General features: G+C 34.1%; 2 protein-coding genes across 3 annotated transcripts; both read left to right on the top strand.

Annotated features, from left to right (window-relative positions):
- The first annotated feature begins 2,673 nt into the window (after nucleotides 1-2,673).
- On the top strand, nucleotides 2,674-7,335 carry LOC114312675 (serine/threonine-protein kinase STY13). The gene is made up of 6 exons (XM_028258956.2): nucleotides 2,674-3,438; nucleotides 3,884-4,016; nucleotides 4,179-4,374; nucleotides 6,015-6,139; nucleotides 6,236-6,394; nucleotides 6,716-7,335. The coding sequence occupies exons 1-6, from the start codon at nucleotides 3,308-3,310 to the stop codon at nucleotides 7,022-7,024; spliced, it is 1,053 nt and encodes a 350-aa protein (XP_028114757.2). The 5' UTR covers nucleotides 2,674-3,307; the 3' UTR covers nucleotides 7,025-7,335.
- A 3,901-nt stretch (nucleotides 7,336-11,236) lies between these two features.
- On the top strand, nucleotides 11,237-16,047 carry LOC114312676 (SUPPRESSOR OF GAMMA RESPONSE 1). Of its 2 annotated transcripts, XM_082900808.1 has the most exons (7): nucleotides 11,245-11,599; nucleotides 13,026-13,158; nucleotides 13,452-13,638; nucleotides 13,848-14,329; nucleotides 15,113-15,200; nucleotides 15,285-15,418; nucleotides 15,499-16,047. In XM_082900808.1, the coding sequence occupies exons 1-7, from the start codon at nucleotides 11,592-11,594 to the stop codon at nucleotides 15,562-15,564; spliced, it is 1,098 nt and encodes a 365-aa protein (XP_082756934.1). In that variant the 5' UTR covers nucleotides 11,245-11,591; the 3' UTR covers nucleotides 15,565-16,047. The 2 variants fall into 2 exon arrangements, with proteins under 2 accessions (XP_028114758.1, XP_082756934.1); XM_028258957.2 differs by having other exon boundaries at nucleotides 11,237-11,599; nucleotides 15,113-15,418.
- Nucleotides 16,048-17,578: the final 1,531 nt, after the last annotated feature.

Below are 17,578 nucleotides of genomic sequence, written 5' to 3' on the forward strand. Positions count from 1 at the left end.
AATCAAATATATATATATATATATATATATATATATATATATATATATCCCTCTCTTTAAAGTTCACAATTTGGGAAGTGGATATCACCATTTTTGTAATTTAATACACAAATCCTCATACCTAATTTTTAAATTTGGAAAAAAATGATATGATTTGTTTTCACGTGGTTTAATTACTAACTAAGCGTGTTAAACTTAAAATGGAAAAATTTCCTTTGCTTTTTAGTTTTGAGAAATCATCTTAACTTTTAAACATATAAAATAATAATAAGCATAAGTAAAAGCATTTATTTTTATTTATTTTTTCATCTCAAAGCCTAATTACATGACTCATCAATTCATCACATTCAACAATTTGTACTATACACAATCAAAACAATAATAATAATTTGTACTATACAAAAAAAAAACACCTTAAATTTAATATAAAATATATCTAAAAAATAAGACATAACTGATAGGTCATGTTTGATTCACAAGATTAATAGTGAAGTATTAATAATCCTATTAAATTAGTGTGGTATTCACTATCCAATTGGATTAATATCCATTGGATTAATAATCCCACCCCTACCCCATTACTAATAATCCTACAAATTTGTTGGATTAATTATCCATTGGATTAATAATCCTAAATCAAAATGTTAAAACAAACATAGGATAATTGGGCCCACGGATTAATAATCCCAATCCCATACTCTAATCCACTCAATCAAACATGCTCATAGAGTACAATTTTTTTGTTCAAAACCACCCTCAATCAAAAGATCATGTATTGAGATTTGTTTTCATGTGGCATAGATTACCATATTAGAGTGTACAAAATATTTTAGAAAAGTTACTATCTTGAAGGAGATCAATCTTGTTTAAACATATGATAAAATGTTTTGTTTATACATGATAATATGTAATCAAAACACTCTCACTATTTATTGGACAATGATTTATTCCTTTAAAAACAGAGCTCCATACACTTGATAATAAAACAAAAAACAAGATTAAAACATCACATCAATTAGGTGTCACCACTCCTAAAAGCTTCATTACCTTTTAAACATTTTTGTTGTTTATTTTTTCTTATCAACAAAAATAAGTGAAATAAGAAAAAAAAACAAATATTTACAACAGTAAAAACTGAACTTAAACATCAAACCACTTAGCTTTTCTCTTATGAGCTAAAATGGTAGACTATCCAATTTCAATATCAACAATGGTAGAAAATTTAATTTTAGAATTTTAAAACGAGTTTTAATGATGTGGTAAGAAGAGGAAAGAAAAACACAAAAACATAGGCACATATATCACAGTACACATGAGTTCTATTTCTTATCATATCATTAGATTTTCTTTACTGTTTCAAAATTAAAACTCGCAATCTTTATTTTAATATTATTACACATTAAATAAAATTAATAATTAAGGATAAAAAAATATATTTTATTAACAAGTGAGTAAAATAAAATAAGAGAGAGCCAAAAATGTTAAAGAGGATGGGTAGGCTAGTCCCATCATCATCTATCGTTTGAGTCGTCTTGTCCCCCAGATGAGGTTCCGTTTCCATGTGCTGGTTGAAATATTTTTATTTTATTCCAAATAATAATTTTATATATATTTTAATTTAATTTAATTTTCATACACACCATTAGGGGTGTGCATAATACCGCCGAAACCGCCGAAACCGCCAAAACCGCACCGAACCGCACCGTCAAGGCAAATTCGATATTATTTGCCAATCGAACCGCCGGTTTTTGATAAGAAAAATGGCAAATTCTAGTGACACTTTTATCAATCCGCCGGTTTCTATTTTTCTTCCAAACCGCACCGACCCGCACCGCTATTAAATCATGTTTTATAAGATTCTAAAAATTATTTTTTACTTAAGTTTGCTTGTTGTTCTATACCTTAGAATATGGTATTACATTACTGTTCGAGGAGAATTCAAGATGTCAGTAATCCAAAATAAAATTGGATTCCAATTCACTTTTCAATCTAAATACTTTTCAACAGTAAACATTTTCAATATATTGTAAACCCTGAATTATATTAATTTTATGTATTGTATTTGATCATTGTAACTTCCACAGATGCTTGTAATGAACTGATGGCATAGTCGTTGATATTATCATGTTGTTGCTACACTTGCTGCATCAGAAGAAAGTTTCGCAAGATGCTTAACATCACGGTATCTCTCGTCCTTTTTTTATTCTTTGATTTAAGTTTTGTAATTTGAATTATATTTTTTATAAACCGCCAATCCGCCTGAACCGCCAAGGCAAATCCGCCATTATTTGCCAACCGAACCGCCGATTTTTGATAAGGAAAATGGCAAATTCTAGTGACACTTTTATCAATCCGCCACCCGCTATACGGTTTCTATTTTTCTCTCAAACCGCACCGACCCGCACCGTGCACACCCCTACACACCATATCCATCCATGGCATCTAGTTTTCTTTCCCCTCCCTCTCTCTCATCCTTTATTATATATTGAATTGATTGAAACGACGTAAATAAATATATATTTTTTATATATAAAAATAATAATAATAATATAACACATCTATTATTTAATTTACACAATGATTGAGACTCATTTTTAATTGTGAGAATTGCCCCGAAAAAAAAAGAAAAAGAAAGAAAGAAAAAGCAAAAGAGGAAGTGCCAAGTATTTTTATTTAATTTATATCAAATAATGTGACAATATATTCGGTCCTTAAAAATAGTAGACATCACTGTGCTCTGACATCGACTCATTTCTTTGCGCGGATTTTCTTTCTATCTTTCTTTTTTATCTCTGCAGATCAAGAGAACAGAAACCAGAGCAATTGATTCCAATACGCGTAGTGACGATTAATCATACTTCTTCACCCACTACCCAAAACCCCATCTGGGTCGTTGAGTTTTATCTGTAATTTTTCGATTTCCCATTAAAGTCTCTCTTTCTTGATTGTTTTCACTGTTTATCTCTCTCTGTTCCTGAGCAGAGTTTGTTCTGCTTTAATGTCTGTTTAATTGAATTTTTAAAGTTGTGCGTTTGTTGTTGTTGGGTTTCTCTCAAAAGCATGTTATTTGCTTGCCTCCCAAATGAGGGCATCTGTTGAGATTTCTTGATCTGTTTTGTAACACTCATTTATGAACTTGTCTTTTAGTTAATTTTGTTGATATGTGTTACTTGAAAATCGTGACGATGTAAGTGGGTTTTGTATTTGTGAGTCTTTGTTCGGTTCTTTGATAATTTTGATATATATATATATATAGAGAGAGAGAGGGAGAGAGAGAGAGAGAGAGAGAGAGAGAGAGAGAGAGGTGATGGGATCTGGAAATGGGTTCTACTCTGTGGGAGAGTTCAATTTAGATGCCAAGTGGTTGGTTGATCCAAAGCTTCTCTTTGTTGGGCCCAAGATTGGAGAAGGTGCTCATGCCAAAGTGTACGAGGGAAAGTAAGTTAATTTTACTTGCAATACTCCTATTTTCTTTGCATTAATTTAGTGATTTTTCCATGAAAAAGGAGAAATGTGAACAAAGAATTTTACTGATATATTTGCTAGTAAATTGTTTTCTAGAATAATTATTGATTTTTTTTTTTTCCAAGTATGTAGTAGATAAATTACAAATATCATGAGAACTACATCAAATTGAGCGCTGAACAAATACCAGAAAGACCCCAAACAAAAAAATTATTGATTGGATTAGTAGAAATATTGTATTCAGTTATTAAAAAAGGAAAATTGTGCTTGCAAACTTGCAACACCTTTTATTCTGATAAAAATCTCGGGTGAATGCTGATTAGTAATTCCTTAGTTATTAGATTGAATCACTGGGAAATGTGCTGCTGGTTATGGTGGTTTTTGACTAATTGTTGTTTGTTCATTTGGTGTCCATCAGATATAAGAACCAGAATGTTGCAATTAAAATTATTCATAAAGGGGACACCCCAGAGGAGATTGTGAAGAGGGAAGGTCGGTTTGCAAGAGAGGTTGCAATGCTATCTAGAGTTCAACACAAGAACTTAGTGAAGGTTATTTGTTTTAACATTGTAGCAATTTTCTAAAATTTTGTTAATTTTTTTTCATTTATTGTAAATAGAAATAGGAAGCTAATGTTAGTCGTTATGTGGATGATTTTCAATTTGCAAAAGAGACCATATTGACAATGACTGAGTTTTACTGTATGTCTGTAGTTCATTGGAGCTTGTAGGGAACCTATCATGGTGATTGTAACTGAACTTCTACTGGGTGGGACATTGCGAAAATATTTGCTGAACATGCGGCCAAGGTGCTTAGATATGCATGTTGCAATTGGGTTTGCAGTTGATATTGCTCGTGCAATGGAATGCTTACACTCTCATGGGATTATACACCGTGACCTGAAGCCTGGTACTAGTTATTATCAATATTCTTCATGGGATTGTCAAGTTATTAAATTTGAAAATATAGCCTTGTTTAGAGTATTTGATATTTTGGTCCCATATTAGACAACACTACTATCAACTGCAGAGCTTCTGCAGTTGGGTTATTTATTCTAAATCCCCATTGCAACCATGTCAGAAGGAACATTGGAACATAGGAGAAGCAGGAAACTTTTATGGATCCATGTTCTTCTGTTTAAACCTTTATTTCATAATAGAACTTTAAAGCATTCTTCAAAGGTTCACAAACGTGTTCGCCAAATATAGCTATTGCTACTCAAATCTTTTGTGACTTTTGTTGATGTGTTACCCTCAACTTGTGTTGTTGAAGAACTGAGAACTGACACCTAAAAAAATTCTAATGTCCTTGTTTTGAGTATTTGTATGCTCCTTTGATTACATGACTGGATTGATGCTGTGAAGAGAACTTTGCCTTTATGTTTAGCTTGAGTTTTATGTGGGATTGTGATTTGTGCAAACCCAATTTGTGGATGGGGCACAACTGCCCATTTTCATATTATTTGATTGTTCCTTGAGACAAACCAGGCTTCCAGAAAGTCTGGAATGATGTCTAGTCAGTCTATATGATTAAAGCATGATATATTCTTCAAGGGATTGGAAATTGTTAAAATATGTTGATATTCTGATGCCATTGAGATTGAATTGGAAAAAGAACATATGAGAATTTTGGAAAACTAGAGATACCAATAGCTGATAGCCAAATGAATAATCTTTTTGACAAATCAATAGAATCTACAAACAGTAAGTTCTTTTGGGCTAATACTGACTGGGATGTTCTAGAAGATTTCCCAATTTCTGCTACCATAACACATGTAAATGATTTCACACTTGCTAAAAATTTATGCCTTGTAATAAGCATTTTTCTTTTTAAATTATTTCCTTTCAGAGATGATTTAAGGAAACTGGTGAAGACTATTTATTTGAAGACCATGAAATAACCAGCAGTAATGAGTGCAATCCTTCAATCTTACAAAACTATTTCGATTAGTGAAGGATGAACTATGCATGTCTTGTGATGTATAGAAGTAGGAATATTTGATAGGCATTAGAGTGCTGATGCTGTGATCAGAGACTTTCTTTCTGTACAGTTATATCAGATTTACGGTCATGAAATGGCTTGCCTTGTTTCTTTTGATTCTTGACACCTATTTTGTCCCCGGGTTATTTTGTTTTGCTTTGCAACATATTTTTATAAGGATTTACTCGTCGTTGGTTGAGTGAACGAGTGCAAAATGAATGGATGGCCTTGTGGAAAAATATATTGATAGTCACTGACAACTAATGGTGGAGACGCCACTACAGTTTAACATTTCATACGATGTCCGACTATGCCATGTTGTGCAGCATTTTGTCTATAGACAGATACAAGCCTTTTATGCTTTTCTTTGATGAATGGCCAAATTTATAAATAACTGAGCCTAGAATGCTGTTTTCTTTATAGTAACTTGTAGCAACCTAATAGATACAATGTGCCATAATATTCGTTGAATTTTATTCACATTTTTCTCTCTCTAGGTTCCCTTGCCTGTTTTTGGGATCCACCTGTAACAAAGATGGTGATTTATCTTTGATGTTATTGTTTTCCAGATAACTTACTCTTGACAGCAGATCACAAAACTGTTAAACTTGCGGATTTTGGTTTGGCAAGAGAAGAGTCATTAACAGAGATGATGACTGCTGAAACCGGAACTTATCGTTGGATGGCTCCCGAGGTACAATATTGAATGGTGCAGAGCTGCCTTCTTTTTTTTCTTGCCCTTCTTTTCCCTCTCTCATTTTTAGTTTTTATTTTTTATTTTTTATTGCAGCTTTACAGCACGGTTACTTTGAGGCATGGAGAGAAGAAGCATTATAATCACAAGGTGGATGCCTATAGCTTTGCAATTGTTTTGTGGGAGCTCATTCATAATAAGTTACCATTTGAAGGCATGTCAAATCTACAGGCAGCCTATGCTGCTGCTTTCAAAGTAAGTATTCTCTTCCTCGTCCTTCACTTTTGTTTTGTTTTGTTTTGTTTTTTTGTTTTTATTTTTAATTTGCAGTTGTATTGCTTTACATTGTCAAAGTCGTCACCATTTTCTGCAGCGTGGGTGAATGGTTTAAGTAGATTTCATTCTTCCATGATGTTGATCAAATAATGACATTCAGACAAAATACACATTAGTGAACAATTTTCGCTCAAATGTTTGTTTTAAACTAATTTGATGATCAACAGCGGCGAGCTTGTTTGGTTGGGGTTCTGAACAGTTGGTCAGCCATGACTTGATATTTTGCTTTTGTTGTTTCAGAATGTGAGGCCTAGTGCCGATGACCTCCCAGAAGATCTGGCTTTAATCGTGACTTCATGTTGGAAAGAGGACCCAAATGCTCGGCCCAACTTCAGCCAAATTATACAAATGCTTCTAAACTATCTCTCTGCGATTTCACCACCAGAGCCTGCTGTCCCACCTCGGATTTTCGCTTCTGAGAATGCTGTGTTTCCACCGGAGTCTCCTGGTACAAGTTCATTGATGCCTGTTAGAGATGACTCTGCGGAAACAACCCCAATGGAAAACGAGCCACAAGGTTTCTTCTTCTGCTTCCGCCAGTGCTACTGATCCCCAAAGGGCCACAATTACTCCTTGGAATAGCAAAATGAAGTTTGAGGAAGAATAGCCTCAGCTGCCATAGGATGCCTTTTATTTGATGATATTTTTGCTGAAGTTGCATACCAATAATTGATATTGACTTTGATATATGTTCTGACTGAGATACAAAAATAAGAAACAAAAAAAAGAAGTTATTTTGGAGTTGGGGTTGCTGTGATGTATTATAGTTGTAAAATTAGGTCCATCCAAAGGCCTTTGACTCCATTTTTAGTGTAAGAATCTCCATGACTAATGACATTCAGGTGCTATTTCTCTTGTTATTCCTTGAACTTTGAAACCCTAATTAATTAAGGTGTTAAAAATACTGTTTAGGGTCTGAGCTCTGTTGGTCTTGGTGAGAATGGGAAAGAGAATTTCAGCACCAAATGATGTTGAGTGCTAATCACAACGTTAGTCACAAAACTGTGATAGAACTTGGAACAGGGGTCCCTGCTGTGGTGCCTCTGTTTGAGGTGTATTATGGTCTTATTTTTATGATCTAAACTGTTATATTGTAGGGTTTGTTAAGTACTTCATGCCTATTAAAAATCATATTAATCGGATATCAATAACTATATGATCGAATCGCATATTGTTTATGTTATTTCTCAAAAGAAAAACTTATTATTTATTTTTTTGGTTATCGATCATATAGTTGTTGATATCCGATTAATATGATTTTTGGTAGGCATGGAGTACTCAACAAACTCTACAAAATAAATGGTTTGGATCATAAAAATAAGGTCATAATACACCTCAAAGGCACAACAGTCACTGTTGTGCTAAAAAACACAGCAGTGACCCCTTTTCCGATAGAATTGTACATTTCGATTTCTAAATTTTTTCAAATCAAAATAATATATTTAAATTTTGGGCAAATTACAAAAAAAATTTCAAGGTTTTGCGTGTTTTTTAATTTAAATCCCAGGGTTTTAATTTTGACAAATTAAACCCTTAAATTTCTTCCGTGTTTTAATGTGAACCTTCCTTTCATATCCGTTTGATTGAATTAACGGAATCTGGGTAAAATTTTCAAATTCAAATACACATGTTCAAACACTTGTATATTTCTTGCCGTAATTTCATTTCGCCTATTTTTGTGTCGTTTGATTCATCTCATGGCATAGTTTTCATTCCATCTCTCATAAACCTTGTTTTGCTTCTTTTTGCATGCAGTTGGAACTCCAAAAGTTGGCCAAATATATTAGTTTTATCTCTTTAGACAAAATTTTTAGATTCAAACACATGTTTAAGCATTTATATCTCTTTCGTCATAATTCTGTTTTGTCTCATTTTTACGTCGTTAAATTCACCTCATGGCCTAGTTTTCGTTCCACCTTTTATAAGCCTTGTTCTACCTCTTTTTGTACAGAGCTCCGAAAGTTGGCAAAAAATAAGATTTTTTTTCTCTTTGGGGCAACATTTTCATATTCAAACCCATATGTTCAAGCACTTTTATCTTTCTTATTGTAACTTTGCTTCGCCTCATTTTTGCATTTTTAGATTCATCTCATGGCTTAATTTTCATTTCATCCCTCATATGCCTTATGCCACCTCTTTTTGCATGCCATCAAAGCTCCAAAAGTTGGTCAAAAATAAAATTATTCTCTCTCTCTTCTTTTTTCCCTCTATGTTCTATCTCTATACTTCTTCCTTTCTACTTCTTTTTCACAATTATTCTCTTTTTTCCTTTTCCTTCATGGTCCTTTTACCGAGTTCGTGGTGGTCATCGAACCCTTAACAGTAGCGGTGTCGTCGAGTATAAATGTATATGACTTACAAGAACGGAAAGAAACATATGAGTATTTGAATATGTACGTTTGAATTTGAAAATTTTGTCCAAAAAAAGAAAATTCTTATTTTTGGCCAACTTACAGAATTCCAACAGCAAGCAAAAAGAGGTGGAATAAGGCATATGAGGAGTGGAATGAAAATTAGGCCATGAGGTGAATCTAATGACACAAAAATGAGGCGAAACAAAATTACGACAAGAAAGATACAAGTGTTTGAATCTGAAAATGTTACCCAGATTCCATTAGTTCAATCAAACAGATATGGACGAAGGGTTCACATTAAAACACAGAAGAAATTCCAAATTTAATTTGTCAAAATTAAAATTTTAGAATTTAAATTGAAAAACACGCGAAACATGCGAAACCTTGAATTATTATTATTTTTTTTTTTGTAATTTGCCCTTCAATCTTTTTTATATTATGATTTTGGAATGTAAAAGGTGAAATGATTAGTGTCATACATTTTCTAATAAAAAATAAATTGTGAGGCATTTATAGTCCTACTTTCATCATCTTTTTCATTTTTTTTTTGTGGTTGATGAGTTTTTTTTTTTATTATTTTTTTAAAGATCGGGAAGAAAATATTTATTGCAATAATGAATTGGATTTTTAGGCCTCGTTTGGGAACCCTCTCATTTAGTTAAAAAGTCAAAAAGTTACTAAAAAAGCCAAAAAACTAATAATCCATACCAAAAAGTCAAAGATTCTCTTTTTGTCTCTACTTGTTGTACATCTTTTTGTAAAAAATCAAAAAGTCATCCTAAACATACTAGTTTTTTTAACTCATATTTTAGCAAAATAGTTAAAAAATTACTAAATTAGCCTATTCTCAAACGAGGCCTTACAACCCTAATTAAACACTTTGGATCGGTGAAAATAAAAAAAATATAACCTCTTTCATTTATTTGTGAGGTGTTTATAGATCAATTTTCATCATTTATTTCATTTATTTTTATCGTCCGCGTGACAAGCAAAAATCCTCACCGCTATACTACATTGACTTTTGTGTCAATTTTTTTGAATTTTAATTATATCGCTGAAAATTTTCTCATACTTTTGATATGTGAATGAATGTACTCTCTAAATAAAATATTTTGTTGGTTAAATAAAAAATGACATAATTTCTACATCATTTTATATGATCTTTATTTCGAGTAATTATTCTATTTTTTAAAGATTTTATAATGATAGTGTGTCAAATCAATAACAGAGAGTCTAACAATTATATGAACTTAAAAATAAGAAAATAATGGATAAATAACAATACCCTACCTGTGTAATAATTTTTGAATTTCATTGTCCTTTTTTCACATGAGTAAAGGCACCATGAATTTATCAATTTTTAATAAAAAAATGTAAAAAATTATAAGAATGATAAGCTTTTTAATTATTTTTTATCAATTAAATTTTGAATATTTTGAAAAATATATTTGTTGTTTGTATGTGAAGGTCGGTTCCAGAGATCACTCTTAGGTGATTGTTACATAGTAGGGTCATTCAATCATATAACTGTAAGTCACAGACTCATATATGACATAAGCAGTGTTTGACAACTTAGTTTTTAGGTTTTTATTTTTTTTATTTTTTTGACTATAAGACAAATATTTTACAAAATAAAAAAAATCAATCCAAACAAAATATCACACATCAAACCCCATAATCATTTCACTTTTTCTCTCACAAACATCACATCCAACTACAAAAAAACCCAATTATCTTTCCAACCAAATTTTTTTTTCCTCCAATAATATCCTATAACTAAAAAAACTTACAAAAAAATTCACTTTCTAAACACCCACATATATAAGAGAAGATTCGAATGCTAACTCTTAACACTAAGGTCAAGTTTGGGAAGATAAGAAAAAATTAAAAAGTCAAAAAGTTAACACTATTCATCAAAAGTCAACAATTACGGCTGCACGACTCTCAATTCTAATTTTTTCCTACAAACCAATTTTTACAATTTTTTAATACACATTTTTTCATAAAAAGTCAAAAAATTAATCCAAACATCCATATTTTTTTCCTCAATTTTTTAATCTAAAAAAAAAAAAATACATTTATTTAGAATACTCCAAACAACCCTTAGGTACAATTCACCTCAATTTAAAAAATTCATGTTACTGTTATCTGAATGACAAATAAAAACTAGAACCTTATGTCGGAAATGTTACCACAGTGTCACATCCTTGACTGTTGTGTGTGTATTTACCAATTAGTCACATTGTGTGGGGGCACAATCGCAAAGTGTTTAGGGGGTGGGTGTCGTGGCACTCTACAAACGTATAAGCTTGGGGCGGAAGGCAAATGGTGAGCCCACCAATTTACAACCCTGCCATTCCAGCACGATTTTCGAAGAAACATATAAACTCCATCCTACTGTCTCGCCTCCCTAGTGCTTAACAACAAACTTAACAACGTTCGGAGCTAGCTTCAGTCAACGCTGGGCCACACCAGACCTCTGGTTCGGCCCATCGGACAACGAAGATGCCTGTCCGAAGCTCAGGCTCCGTCTACAAACCTCTCACAAACAAACCATCCCACAGCTGCGTTTTCCCGCTCTCTCTCTCTCTTTCACACACACACACACACACACACACACACTATCGCTTAACTTAGCCCAGTAGATAAAGGGAAAGTGTCGAGCACACACAACGCTTCTTCCACTTCTCTCTCTTTCTAGCTATGTGTTGATTGTCCCTGTCTCTCTTTCTCTCTGTATCGACGACTCGCTCTTGTTAGACATGGCAAGGTAAAAAAAAACAAGAAAAGCAAGAAAACATGTTTTTGTTTTGTGAAATCAAATAAAACTAGGTTTTCCTTGGCGTATGTTGTCACCTGGATGCTGGCGATACAAACCAAATTTTGATATTTGAGCTTAATTTTAATCGGAAGAGGACCTCTGTTTTTTCATCGTTTTGGGTTTTGATTGAGGAACCCATATGAACAAATAGCTATTGTGTTTTCTTTGTCTGAGACCCCAATCCATTAGATCACATATTTTCGCCCTCATCCGAGTTTGCATAAAATTGATCGACCATATATTTAGATTATTTTAGCATAACAGTATAGATTTCAATATTTGCTTTCTCGGGTTTGGTTGTCAAAAAATTAAAGGGTGTTTTTTGTTATTTTTAAAAAAAATTCCTTTAGGGGGTATTTTAATTAGGAAACTTTTTACATGTTACGGTATTTTAGGAAATACCCACGTGTACTAGGAGGGTTCTGTCTATTCTTTTCTTTATTTGGGATTTACCTATTTGGATATTTTGAGAAATGCTGACAAAGAGAATCCTATCCAGTATTGGTTGATCCGCATTGATAGATATGTAGATTTTGAGTCATTTAAAGCTTGTATTTTTGGAGTTGTGGGCATAACTGAGGCACCCACTGCCCAGGATTTTTCTTCAGTGGTAGAGGATTGAAGTCATCATGATTGTAGTTTGGTGGTGCTTGAACTTTAGTTATTACTGCACCATGCCTGGTTGGAGCAAAATCATGAACTCTGTTCCTGGGCATTTTGTGGCATTTATAATGACGATTGGAAGTGTCATTGATGACTGGATGGAAGTGGGTTCAATGCAATTGATAGTTATTTGAGTTGGTTTATCAAGCATCTCATTGCCTTAAGCTTAGTGAGGGTCTTGATTTAACAACAGTGTTCTTGATCCAATATTTAGAACATTTGACAGGATGGCTTCTTTGATAGGTGGAAAGGGGTTCCAGATCTTTCTTGGGTTTATGTGATATTTATGTTAAACCATTGATAATTGTTTGAGTTGGTTGATTAGCTAGTAGTTTGATTTTATAACGACATAGTTGATCAAATCTTGAAACATTCTATAGGGTGTCATCTTGGACAGGTGAACAGAGGTTCAAGAACTGCATTTAGTTTTGCAGAAACCCGTTTATACCGTTTAGTTATAGCTAATGATGTCTAGTGCATGTAATTCAATGCACGAGGCTTCCACTTACCTGGGGAGAGCGCAAATGAGGATCCTTATTTGCCCCTTTGTTCAAGTTTGGGGGTTCCCCTGATGTTGTTTACATGTCCAGACATTTTTTTCCCTGCTGTTGATTATATATGCAGATAACCTCCTAAGCTAATTCCTTCATTCTTCTTTAGCTAGAAGTTGTTTTATGATTAATTTTAACGTTTTAGCATTTTGATGATGCAGGAATTGGCTTATTGACTGTAAAGGAATTGCAACAAAAGTGAAAAATGCCAATCTATCTCCTGCATTTCAAATCAAAGACTCTGGAGCAAATCGTGAATGCCCAAAATGCCATTACCGCATTGATAATAGTGATGTAAGCTGGCACTCTTGCATGCTCTTAAATAATTAGCTACATAATTTTATCAGCAAAATTACTAAATGTTTGCGGACTAGCCACTAACATTACTCTATACTTCACATGATACTAATGGAAGGCTAGAAGCACCTGTAAATTTCTTATTGTCTTTCAAGTAATGCTCTTAGATTGGCGGTGTCTGTTAACCATGATGCATTAAGTGCGACAGAAATTTAATGGGATTTATCTTAGTCTTAGATTTACTTGACACTGACCTTTCATTGTCTTTGATGATGCCTTTCTTTGTATAGGTGTCCCATGAATGGCCTGGATTTCCTGCTGGTGTGAAGTTTGATCCATCTGACGTAGAGATCTTAGAACATTTAGCTGCAAAATGTGGAGTAGGAAATTCAAAACCGCATATGTTTATTGATGAATTCATCCCAACAGTTGACAAAGAAGGAGGAATATGCTATACCCATCCAGAAAATCTTCCAGGTAATGAACTCCAAGTTCTCAGATTATATGTTATATTTCGCTATTCCATGGGTTGAACTAAAAAAGAATTGATTTGTTTGTTGGTGTAATTCATGTTGTTTGTTTTGATATAAGTTTTGGATTTTGAACCAGTGTCAGTAAGCTTGATGTGACTCTGGATTGTGGGTGAATCAAACCATTTTTTGAATTGCTACTTGTTTAATTTTTAGGTGTGAAAATAGATGGAAGTAGTGTCCACTTCTTTCATAGAACTATCAATGCATATGCTACCGGTCGACGGAAGCGGCGCAGGATTCAGAATCAACATATCCGCTGGCACAAGACAGGCAAGACCAAGCCTGTGATGGAAAATGGAGTGCAGAAGGGCTGCAAGAAGATCATGGTTCTTTATAAAACTTCAAAGAGAGGTTCCAAGCCTGATAAGTCTAACTGGGTGATGCACCAATATCATCTGGGGACTGATGAAGATGAAATAGAAGGACAATTTGTGGTTTCGAAAATTTTTTCTCAGCCGCAGAAGCAAATTGACAATAGTGTTAAATCTCATGTTGTCGAAGATTTTGATATGGGAACAATTCAAACTAGTCCACGGACTCCGAAGACAAATACTCCCAATCCACCTCGGCCAGGAAAATCTTTTTCATGTGATGATATGATAGATGATTATGCACCCCAGTCATCAGCACAACAGGTTAGTAGCAGCTTCTACTGCACATTGTTGTTTCAGAACCTGAACATGTTACTAGATTCTTCATATGATCAGCCTAGGTGTTTTAGAATGACTCATAGTAGACTTTCTAAAGACCAGTTTTCCTTTCAGCATTGAAGGTTGCTGGGAGGGATGAATTTGAATACAAACTTCATGTTTTCCATTATCTACATATGCAGTATACTTACCCATCAAAAACTGAAATGCTGTGAACACTTTGTGGAAATGACATTTACATACCCATGTTTGGAACCTGTTTGAATGCTTACACAAGATTAAGGGAGTCCATCTTTACCACTTTCTTCACTATCTACATAGAGAATCCAACATTGATTAATGATAGGTTATCATGTACGGCCATGGTCTTGTGTTTAGACTTCAAAAAACTTACTCCTCTTAACACCATGTGTTTGTGTTGAAAACGTGTTACTCTTGTATGTTTCCACAGATCATAGATCATCATTTGCATTTTAGGCATTTGTCTAGTAAAAAAAAGAAGAAGATTAAAATGAAGTCACTGTCCACAAGCAATGCAATGAGAAGTTGACTGATGTTGGCATCTCCAGTGATGATATGATGACATTTTTTTATGAATTTCTTGGTGGATGTTCCTGAATATAAGTTGTCATAAACAAAAATATCTATTATGTTTCTGCCAAAAAGTTACTCCAACATGTAGGATTGTGTTAGTTCCTTGTATTTTCCTTGTCTTCTTTGTGTTAACATCATTAATTTTTAACATTATCAATTTGTTGTGTGGACTAGGAAGCAGAGTTTGCCACAGAAACATCTCATCCTTCTTCCTCTACGCCTCACTTCAAGGACGAATTGGAGACTCAGACTTGGTTGGCAGGTGAATCACAAGCTCTCGATGGGAATGGTGTGGATGACTCATTGTTATGCAATGAGATTTTCAGTTCCTATTCTGCTCTTTCAGGACTAAATCATGGTCCGTTCAGTGACGTTGCTCGCTTCACTAATGATGTTCCTGTGGGAGATAGAAATCCATCTTGTGGAATTGCTGATCTTGAGAACCTAGACCTGGGTACCCCGCCTGATTTCCAGCTTGCAGTAAGTTTCTTCTTATGCTCTTCAATCATTTTATTTGTTTAAGTGAATTATCATTTACAATTTCTTGTCTACTTTTGCAGGATTTGCAGTTTGGCTCTCAAGAAAGCATTCTTGGTTGGTTAGACCATTTGTCAAGCAATGAGTGATGAAACTAGTTTTCCAATACTTGGCAATGAAATCCCAATTTTACACCATCCCTGAGGAAAAAAGAACTTTCATTGTTTTGATAAGGTTGTGATTCAATGGTGAAATGCTGTCGAATTGAGAGACATCTGATGCTATCTGCTAGTGAGTTTTTTCCTAGAAGCTGTGAAGGCAAGTCAGGTCATGGAGTTATTTGCTGTGTGCTACCATAAATCACCGTTGGGAAGCTGGTTCGGTGATCAAGCAGAAATGACACAAATTTTGGTTTTTGAGTTTCAGATGCCTAATCCTTGCGATTCCTCAACCACCCCCCCCACAAAAAAAAAAAAAAAAAAAAAAGAAGAAAAAAGAAAAAGAAAAGAAAATGTTGATTGCTACTTATTCTGTTGTTTATGATATGGATTAATACATGAACATATGTGATTTGGTTTGAACACAAACACTGTCATTTGTATTAAATGGATCACGTATTGTTGTTGTCTTCATCACTTGCTGTTAATTTCATGCATCTTGATGCACTTTTCTTAGAATTTGCTTATGCACTATACTGTTATTCCACTTGGAAGGGTCAAAGGAACTCGCTGTTAATTTCTGACACAGTATGTATAAGCTCCTTAGGAGGGGTTGATTAAAACCTGCACTTTCTTTGTGGTTATAGAAGAACAGCTAATATGGGCAACATAGGTGCTCGAAAATTGAAACATCAAAGATCAAGAAATCCTCGTAGTTCTGTATGTTCAAGGCCGGATGTTTTATATGAGATGGTTGAAAAATATTGTGTAGCATTAGATGCAGGGGCGGAGCCAATGAAAGTCCCGGGGGGTCACCTGCCCTCCTCAATTTTAAATTTTTTGTTTGTTTTTATTTTGTTGTTGAGAGGATAATTTATGTGAAAATTGGGCTGAGCTACGTACAACTATTGAAAAGGACCGAGCTAGGTGCAATTTCTTGGATGTTGTGTTGTACTACGAGCCAAGGTAAAGAAGTTTGGTCCTTTAGCCCGACAGTTCGGTCAGAGGCAGGCTACTAGTAGCCTAGTCTGGCCGTCCTGAGCTGAGGTATTGTAACGCCCTCAAAATAATAACATTAAATCCATCAAATAAGACATGCATTTACATATAAACTAACCACATTCCTTTATTCCTTAGAGTTCCATTACATAAGTATTACATGTTAATATCATAACAAAAATGCCTTACAGGCTTACAGCTTTCCAAGTTAACACTTGGTTACAACAAAAGAGTACTAACTCGATTACACATTAAGCCCTGGGCTTGAAGTTACATGTAATACATCAAAGTTAAGCGACAAAAGTATGTCCGCCACTAGCCTCCCAGCTATGTCCTTGGAGGTGGCATGCTTCCTGTACCTGAAAATGATATTCCCATATAGGGTGAGCCACAGCCCAGTAGAAATACACTAAACCAACCATGGACAATGACTAAAATATTAGCAATTGGTAGATGGTCAACACTGATACATCCACATAAATCACATATATATGTCATACAACTTATGAGTCTAAGTTACCTTTCATTTTCCCTTTTTCAATAGATAAGCATGCTAGCTCTATCAACATTTCCACAGATATGTATAAAAACTATATCTCACATTCAGATAAGCATAAAAGCTATATCCACATTCTCAACAGATATATATAACAACAATATCCCACATTCACAGATAAGCATATAAGCTGTATCCACACTTCACAAAGATAAGCATATGAGCTCTATCTTCACTTCTCTAGACAAGCATATGAGCTGTGTCTACGGAGTTCATCCCCTATCTCCTCCCAATACCTATCCGGTTTAGAGGTACATCCCCTATCTTCCCCTAAACCGCGGAGTACATCCCCTATCTCCTCCTCTACACATAACGTATACAAACACAATGGTTCTATATACAATCACCCAATACATAAAATTAATGTATTCTATCAACCGTCAAGTTCCATGACACATTTCATTGATTAGTTTCAGTTTACCTAATCAACATGCATTGTCTACAACAATC

Source organism: Camellia sinensis, chromosome 1, assembly GCF_055761805.1.
Source record: "Camellia sinensis isolate YWXY chromosome 1, ASM5576180v1, whole genome shotgun sequence".
Taxonomy (NCBI): Eukaryota; Viridiplantae; Streptophyta; class Magnoliopsida; order Ericales; family Theaceae; genus Camellia; species Camellia sinensis.

Coding starts and splice junctions, on each gene's coding strand:
- LOC114312676 (XM_028258957.2), top strand. Junction 14,330..15,112: donor CCCAGTCATCAGCACAACAG/GTTAGTAGCAGC, acceptor TGTGTGGACTAG/GAAGCAGAGTTTGCCACAGA. Junction 15,419..15,498: donor CGCCTGATTTCCAGCTTGCA/GTAAGTTTCTTC, acceptor CTACTTTTGCAG/GATTTGCAGTTTGGCTCTCA.
- LOC114312675 (XM_028258956.2), top strand. CDS start 3,308: ATGGGATCTGGAAATGGGTTCTACTCTGTGGGAGAGTTCAATTTAGAT. Junction 3,439..3,883: donor GCCAAAGTGTACGAGGGAAA/GTAAGTTAATTT, acceptor GGTGTCCATCAG/ATATAAGAACCAGAATGTTG. Junction 6,140..6,235: donor ATCGTTGGATGGCTCCCGAG/GTACAATATTGA, acceptor TTTTTATTGCAG/CTTTACAGCACGGTTACTTT.